We start from the raw sequence: 18,831 nt of genomic DNA, 5'->3' as shown, positions 1-18,831 counted from the left end.
ACATTGCGTGTTGCGTCATGACTTACGCACGGTACCAGCAGATCTATCATGCACGCAGCAGCACACGGGAATCGGCCTGGCAGCCTGACCAACTAGACAACATTAACAGTAATGTTGATCAATATATTCGGTGCACAAAACAGAGTGTAAATGCTAGTCAGTGCTGATTATACTTGTGTTTTTTTTATCGGTAATACATACCATTTGGAGCATATTTGTTCGATTGTTCCTGATATACTTTGTAAACTTAACCTTGTTGTTGTAGGCTTTGCAATGAAATTGGTATGCTATGCTATGGCTGCTACAGTCAATCATGTTTAAGTGTTAAGTAATTAAGCCATGATGTTCTCAGTGTTTTTATAGATAATATATTATGTGTCGTTCCCATTGCTCCGCGGATTTGACGTGACATATGCTCCTTAATATTTTTTATAATTGATGTGTATTATTGTAATTATTATAAATCTTGTTTTGGTTTGTGTTTGATTCAGTGATCTTATATGAAACGATCAACCGTGAATGAATGTCATATCTCCCTCTCTGGATCTCTCACATGTCCCTCTGTTCGTGTCGATGTAGTTCAGCGTCACCTAGTGAGTGTCAAGTATGGCCGACACTCTGGAATTTAATGAGATTTATCAGGAGGTCAAGGGGTCATGGGTAAGTGGAACTACTTTGACCATGACATACCAGGGATGCAATAATTAGTTTATATTGTCAATAAATAGTAATTCAATTTTGAAGGCTTAATGCATGTTGGTTGGCTTCTATTTATTTTAGCTCTTACTTTTATGTCCCTTCTCTGGAAGTCTTTACCAAATGCATAAAATTTGACCAAAAAAAAAACTGACACGAAATGTAGCATGGAAATTCCTTATGAAACACAATGTTGTTGCTGTAACGTTGTGCTTACAATAATAACATTGAAATGATTTTCAACCTCTGTTCTTTACTGACACAAACAGGAATGTTATAAACATAATAATATACAGCCATTTCAATACTGTGCGTTCTCAGAATGATGGACGCCTGCGCTTCAGTAAACAGACGGTTGTTTATAAGAACAGCAAAACAGGGAAGGTGGACAGCATTGCTGTGCCAGAGCTGACTCAGGCACAGTGGAGACGAGTGTGTCTCGGCAACGGCATCAAGCTGGTCACCAGCACCGGCCATGTCTATAAGTATGATGGCTTCAGAGACTCGGTGGGTGAGAGTCCCATACATCCATTTTCAGATGCTTGTTTTTTATTCACCCCCTCTCTCACTGTCCTCCATTTTTTTGGTTGTCCTTGTCCACCAGGATTTTGAGAAGATACAAGAGTACTTCAAGGTCAACTACAAAGTTGAGTTGACAGACAAAGACTTGTGTGTGAAAGGCTGGAACTGGGGAACAGCGAAATTCGGTGGTAAGGTATCAGAAACTGGGTGATTTTCAAATTGCCAATTACTTTGCTCTAATACCATTGAAATACTCCAGGAACTCCGTTGACACAGTAACTGAGAGCTCATTATACATTAATAGAGGTTAGTGGCCTTACCTCTCTCATGTAATGTAACAGCATTGTGTTTTATATACAAAGTGGGCTTTTGGGAAAACTCAACAAGTGGTAGCCTCTGCCATAACTAAGGTTAGATCTGTACATATTTATGAACAATGAGTTGAGCGGATGCTTTTGAACTACTGGCACTACATGCCAACCTATTTGGAATCTATCAAATGTGTCGTGATTCACAATTTCCATACACACTTATGTCCTGTGCATGTGTTCAACCTACAGTCTTCTGATAAACATTTGATATTAAAAGTAAAAGTATGTGAAGAGTTCAGATGCGAAAGCCTCTAAACGCCACCTTCGTCAAAAATGAGATAATGATGGTGAGTGAATGCTCTCGACATGTTAATCAAATAATTTCACTTCAAAACTGCTAAAACCACTAAAAATTCGCTAAATACCAATCTGTTCCTGGTCTGAAATTTCAAAACCACTAAAAATTCGCTAAATACCAATCTCTTCCTGGTCTGAAATTTTGATTTGTAGGCAAAAGCCTATAGGTTGCCTATGCTCATTTAAGAGAAAAGTAGTCAGATGGATTTAGAGGGTTTGTTGAACTGTTGAACTGTTCATTTGTAATTCTTTGCCAAATTCAATTATTATTAAAGTATTTTGAAGACTTAGATATGTTCCATCAGAATAGACATGCACAACTAGAAAGTCGTCATACCCACCATACAGACATGTTACAGACATGTTTTATTGTTTTCAACTTGTTCCTATAGGCCCTCTCTTGTCGTTCGAGGTGAGCGACACCCCAGCGTTTGAGATCCCCCTCGCCAGTGTCTCCCAATGCACTACGGGTAAGAATGAGGTCACCTTGGAGTTCCATCAGAACGACGATGCTGAGGTCTCTCTCATGGAGGTCCGCTTCTATGTGCCACCCAGCACAGGCGACGATGGCATGGACCCTGTGGAGGTGTGAAAGTGTGTGTGTTAAGAGTGAACTTATCATAAACAGGACCTTTATCATCCAGCAGATGGCCCCATTATACAAAAGATTAAAAATGTTGAACTCTGTTTGAATTTTACTCTGTGACATGATCCCTCAATTAAGCTGGGGGTTTTGATCATCCACATGGCATACTATATCAGTTCATAATTTTTAAAATTTTAACCGCATTACATAGTATATTATATCAGTTCATATTTTGTTACCCCTCAGGCGTTTGCTCAGAATGTTCTGTCGAAGGCTGATGTGATCCAGGCAACTGGAGATGCTGTCTGTATCTTCAAGGAATTGCAGTGCCTCACTCCCAGAGGAAGGTGCACATGTTATTCTAACATCCTAAAAGTCCTAAAAGTTTTCCTATTGTAATCATAATCAAGTGTACTAGTACCCGCTGTATGGTATGTTTGTGTTCTTTATATCTGGGTTGTTTACACTGTTGTTGTTACTATTGTAATCATAATCAAATGTACAAGTACCCGCTGTATGGTATGTTTGTGTTCTTTATATCTGGGTTGTTTACACTGGTGTCGCCTGGCAACACTGCTGGGCCCTCTCTCCACAGGTATGACATCCGTATATACCCCACCTTTCTGCATTTACACGGCAAGACGTTTGATTACAAGATCCCCTACACCACCGTGCTGCGTCTCTTCTTGCTTCCACACAAAGATCAGAGGCAGATGTTCTTCGTGGTGAGTGTCAGTAGCTTACATCACACAATGTTCCATAAGCCCAAAGAGCAGTCAGGGGATGCACTTTATTTGTAACATTTAAAAGAGCAGATTAATTTGCCTTTATTTTTCATTTTGTTGGATCGGTACAAATAACATGAACACTATTGTGGCTCAAAAATAAAAGTCAAAAAGCAGCAGTGCATCATGGATCATCCTTTGTATTGCAGTGAAGCTATTTCAATATATTACACCCACTATACTGTAAGTTAACTATACATTTAAACCAGTTTAAACTGTGTGACTGTGTCTGACATTTTACAAGTCATATTTATGTCCTTAGAATGTTTATTCTAAAATATATAGTGGATTTTACAGGTGTATATCAAGGGCATTGTATATGATATCAGTATTTTAAGATTGGGTAGTGAATAAATGTGTGCATTGTATTTCAGGATGTATATGGTGGAGATATAAGTTGTACATTTGATTGAAATTATGAAATATTAGAATGGACATTGAGATGGAGAAGCTCAACCTTTCAGCCCATCCCTTCTTGTTTTTATCTTTTTTTTCCTCTTCTGATCCACTCCTTCTACAGATCAGCTTGGACCCTCCAATTAAGCAAGGTCAAACCCGCTACCACTTCCTCATCCTACTATTCTCTAAGGAGGAAGACATCCATCTCACTCTCAACATGAGCGAGTGAGTAAGGCCTGAGAGAGGGGGGCAAGGGGGCAAGAGACAACCCCCAGAGGGGAGAGGAGGGAGAATCAATAGGGCACCATGAGGGGGGGGGGGGGGGGGTGGTTGGGTATGGATGGGTATGGGCATTTATGCCATTTACGCACCATTAGTGAAATGGGTGGTTGTCAAATGGAGACGGAATATGAGAGAAAAATGACCCGGGGCATCTGGGAGAGAGTGTCTGAGAGCAATGCAAATGGAGCAGGGACAGATGATGACGATGGTGATGATGATGATGAGATTCGGCTTCAGTTTGTTTGTGGTTTAGCTCTATGTCTGTGTTTCCTCACACCCTCACCACTTGTCTGGCTTCACTTAATGCAACACGTTCTGCCTGTACTTCTGTTTCCAACTGTGTGGTCTCTCTGTGTCTGCTACAGGGAGGAGGTGGTGAAGCGCTTCGAGGGGAAGCTCAGTAAGAGCATGTCAGGCTCCTTGTATGAGATGGTGAGCAGAGTTATGAAAGCCCTGGTCAACCGGAAAATCACAGTGCCAGGAAACTTCAAGGGGTAATAAACTGCAGGCATACTGTACATACACGCCCACACAGACACAAGATGGGTTTACATTTTTAACATAGAATAAGAAAGACAGGTCCAGTATCGAGTTATAAAGCTAACAACATAGCATAGCAACATAACGTGTAGCATATTAGCATCAAAGTAATCCACTTTATTTCATTATTGACTTTGTTAGTTGTTACAAATGTTGGACCACTTGTAGAAGATCCCCTACAGAGAGACTAACAGCATTATTGTCTTTTACGACATGCAGAACTCATCTTTTTAAAGGAACATCCACTTAACTTTTTAACTTTTGCTTTTAAATAATATTGATTGTTATTTTTCAGGGTTCCTTTCATTCATTTTACCTACTGTACACATAAAGTATATTGAGTTAAGATATGAGAAATATTCATTATGTGGTTTATGGGGGAATTTACAGAAAGCATTCTTGGCTTCCTTCTCATAGCATACTGTCAGTCTTAAGGCTTTAATGGCTTCTGACGTTACTCAGCTGAAATGTTTTAGAGAGTGTAGGTTTATACATTTCCTGTTGAGGTTTTAAACCATAGTAAGGTTTAATGCACTATGATTTAATGCAGTTGATTGATATATATGACTGCAACACAGTACTTTAAATTATCTGTGTAAAACCTGCTACTACTAAGACTACTACGGCAACGTTTGGAGTATTGTTGCTGGCCAATGTTCCTGAGTGTTGTTGTTCAATCACATTCTTTTTTTTTCTGGAAAACTTTAATCATCAGTAGACAAATTATCATAATCATTCACTCACAAATGGAACCGGTTATGTGGTTGAACAGCAACATTGCTCAAAAAGTCGCCCCTTGTATCACCTTAAGAGAAACTATTATTTATGAAAAACAAATTTTTGGTCATGTTTTTTATATTTCTTGTATGTTTATTTATATGGGTCTTGCATTGTTAGATGTTAATACACAAACCAACAATATATCATGTCTTAGTATATTTAAATCTTTTTGTTAATCATATGAATTATATATTTAGTTTTTTGTGGAGGAGTTCCCATGTTGGAAGAAAATTCATCACATAGACCTTTTCCTCGTTCTCATTCTACCTGTGATGCTCTTCCCCTAACGGCCTCTCTCTGCCCCTATGTCTCCCCCCTGTCTCGCTGTGTGTCCAGTCACTCTGGGGCTCAGTGCATCACCTGCTCCTACAAGGCCAGCTCTGGCCTGCTCTACCCACTGGAGCGCGGCTTCATCTACGTACACAAACCGCCCGTGCACCTGCGCTTCGAAGAGATCTCCAGCGTCAACTTCGCACGCGGCACCACCACCACGCGCTCCTTTGACTTTGAGATCGAGACCAAGCAGGGCTCCCAGTACACGTTCAGCAGTATTGAAAGGTAGACTCAGAACAGCTAGTCTCTTCACGCAGGAGGTCTCATTGATCAGTACAAATACAGAGGACTAACAGCAGCACACTGGAACCCTTACCAACCCTGCGGAATGGATATTTTATTGCTATAGTACTTGTCAGAAAACTGCCGGGTTGCATCTTCTATACCGGCTGTCTCCCTGTTAAATGAACCATTCTACTGATGAAGTTAGTACAAATATATATGAACTAGCAATCCGAAAGATAGTTGTGTCTTAAGTATACATGCACTAAACAATGGATAACACTCGATTCATTTCTGAACTGTAGAACTGTAGTAGACTGTGAAGCAGCACAAAATAAAATGTCCAATGTTTCCCTGATTGTTTCCATCTTTCAGAGAGGAGTATGGCAAGTTGTTTGACTTTGTCACTGCAAAGAAGCTAAGCATCAAGAACCGGGGCTTCAAAGAGGTTAGTTCTTCACAAAACCATTTTCATTCTTCAAATGTACCCAGGTCTTGTCTCATAGAGGTGTTGCAACGCCACAGATTATCAAAAGTGTGTATGATAATCATCCTTGTGAATTTTTGTCTGTTTGTTTGTTTCTCTGTGTTGTGGTCCTGAAGAAAAAGGTTGGTATAGAGGTTTGTGGTTTGAAGTGGTGTCTCGGGTTCTGCGTTGGGTGTGAAGAGTATGTGTGGGACGGCCTCTGTTTTTTGTTTGTTTGTTGTTCTTGTGGGTGTGTTCATCTGCTGCTGTATATATAGTCAGCATCACTGCCCATATACAGCGCCTGTGGATATATGGGATTGATTAGCTTGGACTGAATCGAGTGCTGTGGAGTTGACTGCTGAAATCCTGGTCTGTCAGCTTGCTATCTACTGGGTGTGATTTTGTTTCAATTAACAAAAAGGTTGTTCCTGGATAAAAACCAAGCACTGTCTGTTTGTATAATCACTGTTTTTACAATCACTTAACACACTGCTTTGGGGAATCTCTTCTCATGTGTGTCTGCCTGGGTTTTTTTATTCTAATGCTGGTACTTGCTGAAGTTTATGATTTTAATGTGTGAGAGTGTCTTTTCTCCACTGTAATATATTTTCTATGAGAAGTTAATGCCTGCATCTCTATTACTTGTGAGTATTCTGCTGATTTTGGTACCAAAATAAAAAGTATATATATTTAAAGCCTATATATTTTAAGCCTTTTCTTTAAATATACCCTGTTTATAAACTCATGGCACAATGTGTTTAAACAGTGATGATAGTTCCTGGTAATATCTCCAATGACATGGACTCTCAGGGCAGCTCATCCTAACCCAGACTCACAGGAAACGAGATATTGTTTTTGTGAAGTGACATCAGCCTTTGTGTCCAGTTTCTTGTCTTAAGCCACAACCAGTGTGGTCTTTAGTGCAGCTTTGGTACTTTGTGGTTAGCTTTTGGCTTTGGTCCAGTCAGGTACTGTCTGAGTAAATTTTTAGCATTCCCAACTGGGATTCATTTGGTTTAAATCTTTACTACATGTGCCTTAAAACATAACATCGTATGTAAGAACAGACTGCACATAAATTAAAGTGAATTATGGCGTTCACAGGAGTGCAGAATGGCAAGCTACGATTTTCTTATTGATGTACATGCATTTAGGGGAGGACGAGGGGAAAGTGGGAGTTTTGCGCAAACTCATGAGAGGAGAAGTGTTACTAGCACTTGATTAAGTTCACTGGCATATGTTTGAAAACAGCACACGTCTGTTTTGCTGTAAAAAAATGTTTAAAAAATGTTTAAAACCAGGTGTAATCCAGACTGTGGTTAAATGCATCGGTAAGAGAGACGTTCAGAAACAACCGAACGACTGTTCTGCATTATCTCTCTGTTTGTTGACATATTATCATGTATTATTTCATGATCGCTAAACTCTTCACTCCTTTTAATGTTGTCTTTGGTTAATTCCATTCAACTGCACTTGTGATAGAAATATTGTTCAGATGTGGGTACAAATGCTGTTTAACTGATGAAGTTGAAATCTTAGTTGATTGAATATGGTAAGGCACAGAGTGCACTTTCTGCAGACTGATAAAAGCAGTATTTACACTGCCTGCCTTCGTACATCTGCCCCAGAGTGTGGTTGGAAAAGGATTGAACAGAGTGTGGTTGGAAAAGAAGTCCCCAAAACGAAGCCAACTTAAATGTATAGCTGGTAATGATAATGTTTATATAAGAATTCAAATGTACCATAGGCCTATGTATTTCAGTGACTGGTTTGAGTGGTTCGCACTCCGGTGTGGTTTTTGCATCCTGATTTGTCTCGTGTGGACATTACTGGGATGTCTCTTTCCTGTCCCTTTTCTGCTCAAGTATCTCTTTCTGGCCCCAGGGCATGAAGGGCAAAGATGACATGTACAGTGATTCAGATGAGGACCAGCACGACGCCTACCTGGAGCGCATGAAAGAGGAGGGCAAGATTCGCGAGGAAGCCAATGACAGCGACAACTCCGAGGGCGAAAGTGGTGAGTGTCAGCCTGCCTGGCCGATTATATACAGTATATACAGGTGGGTTAAAAAGAGAAGCTGCTCTAATTGGATGAAAATTGCAATATATGTGTTCTCTGTATGACTCTACTCCCATCTCCAGATGAGTCTTTTAACCCAGGAGAGGAGGAGGATGACATTGCAGAAGAGTAAGTGCCTTCTGCCTTCATCTCTCAGCTACTTTCCCATCCATTACATTCATGTTCTGTCACCTTGTCACCTGTCACCACTCATTGTGTTTATAGCAAAGGGTCATTAAGGATGTAGCTGGGTTATTAAATCACGCCCACTGCAGCACCACCAATATTCCCCCTTTTTTCCATTTCTCTCACTCAATTCCAGTATGTCCCAATCATGACAGACTATAATCCTGCCGCTCCCTCGAAGGAACCACTCAGTCACATCAATTCACTCTGGGACTATGGAGGAGATAGTTCACTTGACATAACATTGCGTTTTGTTGTGCTGGTACTCCAGGTATGACAGTAAGGCGTCCGTCAGTGACAGTGACAAGGACAGTGAGGAGGAAGCGGAGCACAAGAAGAAGCCTGCCAAGAGAGCCAAAGTGGTGAAGGAGAGGAAACCCCGTAAGAAAGAGGTGGGATACAGAGAGAGAGAGAGAACTATGAAAGAGTGTAAAACAAATGTGGCAAATGTGAAAAAACAAGAGTAAGGATCAGTCACCCAACCATACTAATCTCATAACCAATCTTGGATTGAACTTTAGCCTTTAAGATTATGATTAGTCTTGAAATAGCCTCTAGGCCTATTTTGAGTTTGCTTTTCTGTTCATTCATTCATTCTGTCATTCATGATTAGTTTGTATGCTTGTATGGGACTCTCTCTCTCTGTGTTTATACGTATGTCAGAGTCTCCGCTCAAAAAAAATGGTGCCGGTGTTACATGGCAACTGGCTCCCATGTTAACTGGCTGCGTTGATGACGTTTCATGATTGATGACGAGTCTTTGCCAAATGTGGCCGCTTGCAGATTTGTCACTTTCTGATATAGGCCTACTAGAGACGCACACAAATATGCATGACATGTTTAAAAGTCAAAATTGTATGTAGTACTACATGCACTGGACCATGAACATGCAACCCAAAAAACAAACACCTAAATAGCATAAATTAACTCCACATGGGCATTGAACCATGAATAATTAATTGACTTTGCTTGGTAATCAGGCGTCTATCCACTTCGCTTTACCGAACCAGCTGGACGGCACTCACAGAAATTGACTTCAGTTGTATGATTAAAAGAAGTCAGCTAACGTTATTATAATTGTAACAAGTTAACATAGCTGTTCATGTTATCTGGCTACCATGTTATCATGCTACCGTTGCCCAAGGCATTTAGTAGGCCTTCAAAGTATCATGGTTAAGTTTTACAAACGCGTTTCACTGAGGTTAGGCTGTGGCGCCCTACCTGAAGTGTCTGTAGAGCCACATGAGCGTCAGCAAATAAATCAAATACAAATGTGTTGCCTAATTGTGTATCCTTTTTTTGTCCAGCCTATTCTTTTTAAGAATTCAGTTCATGAAACACAGGCATTGAAACGCACACTGCAATGGGCAGGAGAAGTCTATAACGATGTCCATATTTTACACAAAATTTGCGCTGGGGAGAGTCAAAACTCTTAGGCTTATAGGCTATTAACGTTAATGTTACTGACATGTAAACATGGGTTTGATGTTTTTTTTATACTTTATTTCCTAATTCTCGCGTTGGGTGCTTCTCCTGTGGCGCAACAGGTTAATGCCTATACATTGCTTTTTCACACAGTCGACATCACACGTTTTTTTTTATTTATTATTATTTATTTATTTTTAGACCAGCAACGCTTCCTCAATTTAGGCTACAGATACTAGGTGGCCACAGAGAGCATGACCAGCAGTCAGTGAAATGTTTGAAAACGTAACCATGGTACTTTGAAGACCTACTGGCTTGGGCAACTGCTAGACAACACCATCAGCTGTGTTAACTTGCTACAATCATTACCTGACTTCTTCTAATTGTATAGAGTAAGTCAAGTAAATTGCACTATGACTTATCAGCTGGTTGTGGCTCAAGTACGTAGATGAATGGTTATCATTTAAGAGGTTTCATTTAGGAAGCAGGTTCGATACCCACGTGGAGTTATTATTAGGCTGTTTAGGTATTTATTTTTTTGGTGGCATATTTATGGTCCAGTGCATGTAGCGTAGGCTACTACAGACAATTTTGACATTTAAATATGTCATGCATAGTTGTATTTGTTCGTCTCCAGTTTCCACCAGAAAGTGACAAATCTGCAAGCGGCCACATCTGTCAAAGGCGTCACCAAAAGCGCCCAGCCAGTTAACATGGGTGCCAGTTGCCATGTAACACCGGTCAAAGTGCATAGTTGTATTTGTTTGTCTCCAGTTTCCACCAGAAAGTGACAAATCTGCAAGCGGCCACATCTGTCAAAGACGTCACCAACGCAGCCAGTTAACATGGGTGCCAGTTGCCATGTAACACCGGTCAAATATCATATTATCGCTTCTTAAAGGTGCTCTAAGCGATGCCATGTGTTTTTTAGGCTAAAACATTTCATGTCAATTACTGCAAACATCACCTAACCAACTAGCCTGGCGGGCCATCCTATATCATTGAAATGTATAGTCTGGAATCGAGCCATTCACCTCGCTTAATCCAAGGGGCGGGCAGAGAATTGTCTTTCAAACGGCCTAGGCATGCAATAGGCCAGCCTTCACGACCATATCCGTGATCCGGTCGGCAAAACTGCAAATACATCCTTCTTGAAAGGAATGACTTAAGTGCATTGTGTTGCTCAACTTTCAAAGAAAAGCACAAGTCCAACTCCTCCAAAGTTGACGCCAACGCCGATTCAAACAACCGCTCTTCGTTCGCCATAGCCACCTTCCTTGTTGTTCACCGCCGCAGGACTGTCGTTATCCTGTTAAGCCCGCCTTAAGACTCTCTAACAAAATAGAGCGCTGTGATTGGATGACGTCCACGGCGTCAGCCAATAGAAATCCCTATGGTTTGGTACTAGACATACAGGCTGAGCAAATGAATTTGCCGCTGCTAGGGTGCGTCTAGATTTCTAGGCTACTAACCAACCTCAACCTGGGCAAACCTAGCCCATAAAAACATAACAAACTGTTCCAGCAAATCACAGAAGAGATGCACATTTAGGAGAGTTTCAATTGCACGGAGCAGCACGGGAGGGAGGAGGAGGAAGTAGCGAGCTAGCTCTCTGTTTTGTTTGAACGTCAACAGAAGTTACGTTACCCAGCATCGCTTAGAGCACCTTTAATTAGTCAAGTTGAGGAAAACTGGAGACAGGCTATGTAGCTTAAAGAATGACATAATCAGGCCGTATATGCAACATGTTCATTAGCCTAACTTAAACATGCTTAACTAGTGTTGATTTAAAGATCTAGCCAGTCTCTATGTTGTTTTCATTGACAGCAAGAATCTGCTTTGTTCGTTGTTTTAAATACGTTGATTGTTGCTGCTACCCACGTCATCTACAGTTTCACTTGCGCAGATGCACACACACATTGAATGAGCGCTCATACCACTACACCCTAATGCTATGCCTCTTTATTTGATAACACTAAATTAAGAAATATTTCCTATTCTGGAAAATGTTTAGTTTCTTTTACTTTCGGTCCACGGTTCAATATTCGATTGTGCCGCAAATTATCCGTGGACCAGCAATCTCCTCGTCGAGGAGGCCATAACCCTGCAGATCATAGACAGAGAAAGCATGCTCTGGGAACAGAACACAGTTACATGTCCAGTGTAGCTATGGGTAGCTACACGGAAAATGACGTGTCTTGGTGCGGCCGCACTCCCTGCACCTCCACTTCCAACATTACTGATTCCGACAGATACGCCCGACACTTCGGCTTTTTCTCTGATGGTGGTGGAGCTGACCGGACATCTGAGGCTTCAGCCGTTAGTCAAGTCAAGTCAAGTTTATTTATATAGCGCATTTCATACACAGAGGTCATTCAATGTGCTTTACATAAACAAAACCAAACAATAATAACAAATAAAAGCATAGAAGGGCAATATAGTCAAAGAATAGTTCAAAAGGTAAAGATCATAAAGAAAACATGTTTGAACCGTCTCACTCATTCGTTCGTTGTTTAACAGACGTTGTAAGCGTGCGCTTCCTATTTGAAATGCAGCATATATAGGCCTATGTGTTGTTTTATAACTTCTTGCTTTAGTATAGGCCTACATTTTAGATTTATTCTCAAATTCAGATTGTGTTAGGGGGGTGGGGTTATTAGCCAATTTCAATTAGACAATTTGACCGGAGAGATTTAAATTTTGTCAGACATTTCTTTTTTTTTTCCGGCCAATGTCCGGCTTTTACCGGACAACGGAAACCCTGACGTACGCGTGCGTTTGTGCTTGAGTGCATGTGTGTGTGTGTGTGTGTGTGTGTGTGTGTGTGTGTGTGTGTGTGTCTGTCTATTCACACTCGTAGAAAAGGTCAAAAGACAAGGGTGCCCCAAAGAGGCCCATGAGTGCCTACATGCTGTGGCTGAATGCCAGCCGAGAGCGCATCAAGGCGGAGAACCCCGGCATCTCCATCACGGAGATTTCCAAGAAGGCTGGCGAGATGTGGAAGCAGATTGGCAAAGATCAGAAACAGGTAACCTGGCCGCTCTCACTGTCTCTGTCCCGCACTAGGCTTGTCTAACTGTCTACTACCCCACAGATTCCTGACGTTCTTGTCGGTGTCATTCATGAAAGCTTCCCTTCTCACCTCCCTTCCCTTCTGTGAACCTCTGTGATTTTGTACACTATTTTCAATGTAATGAATGTCTGCTTTCTTTTTTTCTGTCTCTCCTTTCATTTGTCACCCCATCCCTCTTTCAGGAGTGGGAGGGCAAAGCTGAGGAGGCCAAGAAGGACTATGAAAGAGCCATGAGGGTGTACAGAGAGAGTGGTGGCGGATCCCCCAGCACCTACAGAAAGTAGGGAGCCTTCTACGTAGCCTACCGGCTCTAACTGGATGAGCCCTAGTACCACAAGCCAGATTTTTAACAAGAGGAATAAAATCTTGGCCACGTGGTTCATCTTTTTTGAATAGCAAGACCGTGGGCCTTAACATTTATTTGGTGGGCAAAGTCTGTCATCAAGCAAAATCGTGTGCTTGTCAAGGCGGAGAACACCAATGTTTGTTGTTACAGTCTTGCCCATAGTATTAAATGTGTAGTTAATTGATTTTGTTAAGTTATCAAATTAGCTTTAGTGCACTTTGCCCATCTTTTACATTAGGGTCCCATATATATTATAGGCTATATTAATAATCCAACCATCATTTAAGCAGCACAGGAACATTTTAGTGTGGCATTCAATTTGGCCTAATTTCCTAAAATCTGCTCCAGTCGGACTACCTTTCCCAAAGGTTAGTGTAGATTGTTTTACTCTGTCATAACTGATCTGTTATGAAGGTAAAATGACAGTGCGTTCGTAAATGAGTTTAGTCATTCGTTAATAAATAAACAGAGCCGGACAGTAACGGAGTACATTTACTTGAGTACAGTACTTGAGTACAGTTTTGAGGGACCTGTATTCTGTACTTTACTCGAGTATCATTTTTGGGGAGTACCCATGACTTTACTCAAGTACATTTGAGAGGCAAATATTATACTCTCCCTCTCAAATGTGATTGGATTGAGCAGGCGCCTCTGATTGGGACAGCCTATCAGCAATCACCTTCAGCTTTCCGCCAAAGTCAACTCCATGGTTAGATTTAGATAAGAGACGAAACCATGGACGAAACAATGGATGAAGACGCAGCAGGTCCATCCCGGGAATGTGCCAACCTGTGGCCCCACCTCGCCAGACTATTTCAATTTTCTGAACAAGTTAAGACAAGTTTTCGCTTCAAGTGTTTCCATTACAAAATAGTATTTTGTATTTGAAATACGTATTTTAAATACATGTATGAGAAATACTGCCCATCCCTGGCAACATGGTAAAAAGATGAAAATGACTTGATTTTACTTTCAATTCCTTTTACATTGTCCAAGGTATTAACATTAAATTGTTTCATAACTCCATGTAGGATGTTTCTGTACATAAATGTAAGCACTGTGGCAGTAGTAATGCAATATTTGGAAAATGTACTCTTGTACTCTTGATACTCAAGTACTTTTAAAAACAAGTACTTTAGTACTTTTACTTAAGTAGACATCTGACTGTTGTACTTTTACTTGTACTTGAGTAAAATTTAGCAAAGGGTATCTGTACTTTAACTCAAGTAATGAAGCTGTGTACTCTGTCCGCCTCTGTAAATAAATAAAAACACAGAGCCTCAGATTATCCAGAAACGCATCCCATATCAGAGCTGTGTGCATATGTCTGACATTCACTCTACATGATGCTGCAGTAATGTACAGAAATTTGACATAGGAAGAAGTGAAGTTGAAGAATTAGCATAAAAAGTTATGTGTGGTGTAAGCCTACTACAACCATAGACAATTTTCAGAAAGCTTACTTTTGTGCCAGTTCTCTCGCATTCACACATTTGATACAGATCTCACACATTGATGCCACGCAAGCAAAGTTTTTTTGTTTTTTTCTCCCTCACACAGAGAGAGGAAGAGGAAGGGAGGAAAGAGTGATGACAAGACAAAGAGAAGGTCAGGAGTTCGGGAGAAAGAGAGAGAGCGTGCCACAGGCAACGACAGCTTTAAGAGCCGTGAGTTTATCTCCAGCGAGGACAGCTCGTCAGAATCGGACCACGGCAAGAAGAGCCGCAAGCGCAAGGTAACACAAATCAGTGCTGAGATGCTTAATCCTCAGCTGTCTTAAACTACACAATACTATGATATGCATCACTGATCAGTCGACAAAATATATTGTAGCACTCTACAATACAATTAGAGTTATGCTACCCAGGAGAAGGGGTTGTTGGAATCACATTTCACAAAAAGAAAATACCATTGGAGCCTAACATATCTTTGTCCATGTATACACGCACATATTTATATGTGGATTAGAAAGACTTGAAGACATGCTGCATGCACACCTCCCTAAAACCCTGTAGAACCTGATAATGTAATAATCTCCCACAAAATACCCCCAACACACACACACACACACAGGTGCTTTGCCCATACACACACACACACACACAGGTACGCCCCACCACACACACACACACACACACACATACACACACACACACATGTACGACCCGCCACACACACACACATACACACACGGGTACGCCCCGCCACTATACACTTTCAAATCAAAACATACTACAGCATTGGCCAAAGTTATTACAATATTGAGAGATATTACATTATTAGTTTCTGGAAAAGGTAAGGTTAACCTGATAATGTAATAACCTCCCGATAATGTAATAATTTGTTACATTAAAGGAACCATATGTAAGAAATGTATTTCAATTAATCATAAAATGGCCCTGATATGTCACTAGACATTAAGAAATCATGTTCATTTCAAATACTTATATCACTGACAGCAGTAGTCCGGCCAGGATATTGTCATTTAAAAAGTGAAGTTGCAGCCCTCAACTGATGTTGATGTTGTGTTTTGTCATGTCATGTTGTGTTTTGGCCTGATGCGACACCCTTTACCTATCTACTAATCACGGAGTCAGTAGTGTTTCAGCATCCGGGTTGGCAACCTCGAGTCGGGGGATACACCGCTCTACAGTAATTTGAAAGTGATTGCAGTACCAGTTTTGGCCACAATCTTACATATGGTTCCTTTAAGTATACTGATTCCGACAGATACGCCCGACACTTCGGCTTTTTCTCTGGTGGTGGTGGAGCTGACCGGACATCTGAGGCTTCAGCCTCAGATAAAAGCATAGAAGGGCAATATAGTCAAAGAATAGTTCAAAAGGTAAAGATCATAATAAAAAGAAAACATGTTTGAACCGTCTCACTCATTCGTTTGTTGTTTAACAGACGTTGTAAGCGTGCGCTTCCTATTGGAAATGCAGCATATATATGTGCTGTTTTATAACTTCTTGCTTTAGTATAGGCCTACATTTTAGGTTTATTCTCAAATTCAGATTGTGTTAGGGGGGTGGGGTTATTAGCCAATTTCAATTAGACAATTTGACCGGAGAGATTTAAATTTTGTCAGACATTTCTTTTTTTTTCCGGCCAATGTCCGGCTTTTACCGGACAACGGAAACCCTGACGTACGCGTGCGTTTGTGCTTGAGTGCATGTGTGTGTGTGTGTGTGTGTGTGTGTGTGTCTATTAACACTCGTAGAAAAGGTGGGGGGGATACACCGCTCTACAGTAATTTGAAAGTGATTGCAGTACCAGTTTTGGCCACAATCTTACATATGGTTCCTTTAAGTATACTCTTTTGATCCCGTGAGGGAAATTTGGTCTCTGCATTTATCCCAATCGGTAAATTAGTGAAACACACTCAGCACACAGTGAACACACACTGAGGTGAAGCACACACTAATCCCGACGCAGTGAGCTGCCTGCTACAGCGGCGTTCTGGGAGCATTGAGGGGTTAGGTGCCTTGCTCAAGGGCACTTCAGCCGTTCTTACTGGTCGGGGTTTGAACAAGTCCAAAGCCCTAACCAGTAGGCCACGGCTGCCCCAATTATCTGTAGAGACATTATTACATTATTATTATCATTATTGGGAAATGCACTTAATTACATTATCAGGAATTATTACATTGTTAGGTTTTATTATATGTTTTTTGGAGTTATAAAGGGAATTTTTATTACATTATCGGGTTCTACAAACCCTCTTGGCTCCTTATGAGATGCCTTGACCGCTATGCATATGTATGGCCGATGGAAGAGTGCTCACTTGCTCAGGGGCCCAATGGTGACAGCCAGGAATTGAGCCCATGACTTCCTGGTTACTGTTCCTGAGCTACTGCACTACACTACAGCCACTACAGTTACTTTGATACATTTGATGAATTCATTTTTTGGCTTTGATTAGCGCTTGGCAGCAGGGTCCTGTTTGTGGTGACAGGAATTATTTTCGAGTTATGACCGGCTAACCAGACATTATCCCTTACATAATTTATCACCTTTGTTAGGGCTACGAACACATTTGTCTAGCCATTTTAGCAAAGCTGTGTCTAAAAGAAACAATAGATAATCTCTTTTCAATATTTACTCCATTAAATGCTAAAGGCACGCAGCTATACATTATACAATTGGTTTGATTTTCATCACTTTTCAGATTCAGTCATGGGTATTTTGGACTGCTTGTGAGGCCCTTTGCACTTCTCCCATAGCTTTTGCAGCAGTCTATTATGTGATTAAGGTTGCTAACGTGGCCCTTCTCTACCCCTGCCCCCCCTCTCTCTCCCTCCCTCTCACTCTCCCATTCAATTTTTCTCTCTTTATCTCTCTCTCTCACACACACACACACACATTATTGTCTCCCTCCATCTCTCTCCCTTTCTCTCCATCTCCTATTCTGTCTCTCCATCCCCCTTCCTCCCTCCTTCCACAGGGAGGCTCTGATGATGATGATGAGGAGGAGGAGGTGGCCACCACCCCACCAAGCTCAGAGGAATCCGGCTCAGACTGAAAGATTTTCCTAACAGAGTGTCAGACGGTGGGAAAGGAAGCCGAATGTGTGTGTGTGTGTGTGTGTGTGTGTGTGTGTACAGACATAAACTCTGCTGCAGAGTGTGTGTTACTCTTTGAGTTTCACATGGTATCTCAGTCATGGTCCTGTCACTAGAAGAAGAATTAGGTTGTAAGTTGTATATTACTTCACAGCAAAAGCACTTTCAAGAATGTTTTTACAATCTTATGACAAGTAGCTTGTGTATTGTCTTTCTTTTTCTTTCTTTCTCTTTCTGATTATATATCGATCTGTCTTTCTGTCTCTCTAATTTGAAAAGGTCTTTTATGGACTAGTTCAGAGACTCATAAAAGGTTTGCAAGCAAATATGTAATATAAAGGACTGGTAGTATTTTAAGTTAAGTTAAATTACTTTGTTATTTCTTAATCATTAATGGTCCAAGCACCACAGCTCCTGCTGGTTGGAAATTTGGACATTTCAGTTTGGAATTTGTAATTTTCAGGTTGGAAATTTCACTCACTCAGATACAAGAATATGGGGTACTGCACCCATAGGTGGTGCTATAATTATCAAAATAACACTTTTGCACAGATCTCAAAAACAGCTTGGCCTAGAGCCAAATGTTTTTCATTGAAGTCATCCTCATTTTTGCTACACTGTTGTCCAGCTCTAGAAATGTTTTCGGGCTGAAGGTCGTACATTTGATTCCTTGCATAGGCACTCGCATTGTTACCTAACAAGACTGTGGTGTGACATGCGGCATGGAATTTGGATTAATTCCTAATCTACACCTTGTAATCCTAGGACTTTCTAAAAGGCTGTTACCACACACTGTTATCGTTAAAAATAAATAAAAACAAAATTACAGTCATGTCTGTTGCTGCACAAACAGCTGTTGATTTTCATTCATCAATAAATGTGGTTTGGTTATGTC

General features: G+C 40.9%; 2 protein-coding genes across 5 annotated transcripts in view; both read left to right on the top strand.

Moving 5' to 3' along the window:
* Positions 1-18,831, top strand: part of LOC125299593 — a 355,198-nt gene that overhangs the window by 56,613 nt on the left and 279,754 nt on the right. The gene's annotated exons all lie outside the window — the stretch shown is intronic.
* Positions 27-18,764, top strand: ssrp1b (structure specific recognition protein 1b). Of its 4 annotated transcripts, none has more exons than XM_048250719.1 (19): positions 27-108; positions 580-660; positions 1,018-1,203; positions 1,301-1,406; positions 2,279-2,472; positions 2,719-2,819; positions 3,068-3,197; positions 3,778-3,881; positions 4,304-4,432; positions 5,595-5,816; positions 6,189-6,261; positions 6,417-6,422; positions 8,167-8,299; positions 8,425-8,470; positions 8,799-8,919; positions 12,813-12,980; positions 13,208-13,305; positions 14,932-15,106; positions 17,819-18,764. In XM_048250719.1, exons 2-19 carry the CDS (start codon positions 607-609, stop codon positions 17,894-17,896), a joined length of 2,124 nt encoding a protein of 707 aa, XP_048106676.1. In that variant the 5' UTR covers positions 27-108; positions 580-606; the 3' UTR covers positions 17,897-18,764. The 4 variants fall into 4 exon arrangements, with proteins under 4 accessions (XP_048106676.1, XP_048106695.1, XP_048106680.1 ...); XM_048250723.1 differs by having other exon boundaries at positions 31-108; positions 492-660; XM_048250730.1 differs by lacking the exon at positions 27-108 and adding an exon at positions 138-156.

Source organism: Alosa alosa, chromosome 1 (genome assembly GCF_017589495.1).
Source record: "Alosa alosa isolate M-15738 ecotype Scorff River chromosome 1, AALO_Geno_1.1, whole genome shotgun sequence".
NCBI lineage: Eukaryota > Metazoa > Chordata > Actinopteri > Clupeiformes > Clupeidae > Alosa > Alosa alosa.
This window is presented reverse-complemented; position numbering and strand designations above follow the sequence as displayed.

Bases quoted from the DNA above. Each gene is read 5' to 3' on its own strand.
- ssrp1b (XM_048250719.1), top strand. From the start codon at position 607: ATGGCCGACACTCTGGAATTTAATGAGATTTATCAGGAGGTCAAGGGG. The intron at 2,820-3,067 runs GTGCACATGTTA...CTCTCTCCACAG, and splicing joins TGCCTCACTCCCAGAGGAAG to GTATGACATCCGTATATACC. The intron at 3,198-3,777 runs GTGAGTGTCAGT...CTCCTTCTACAG, and splicing joins AGAGGCAGATGTTCTTCGTG to ATCAGCTTGGACCCTCCAAT.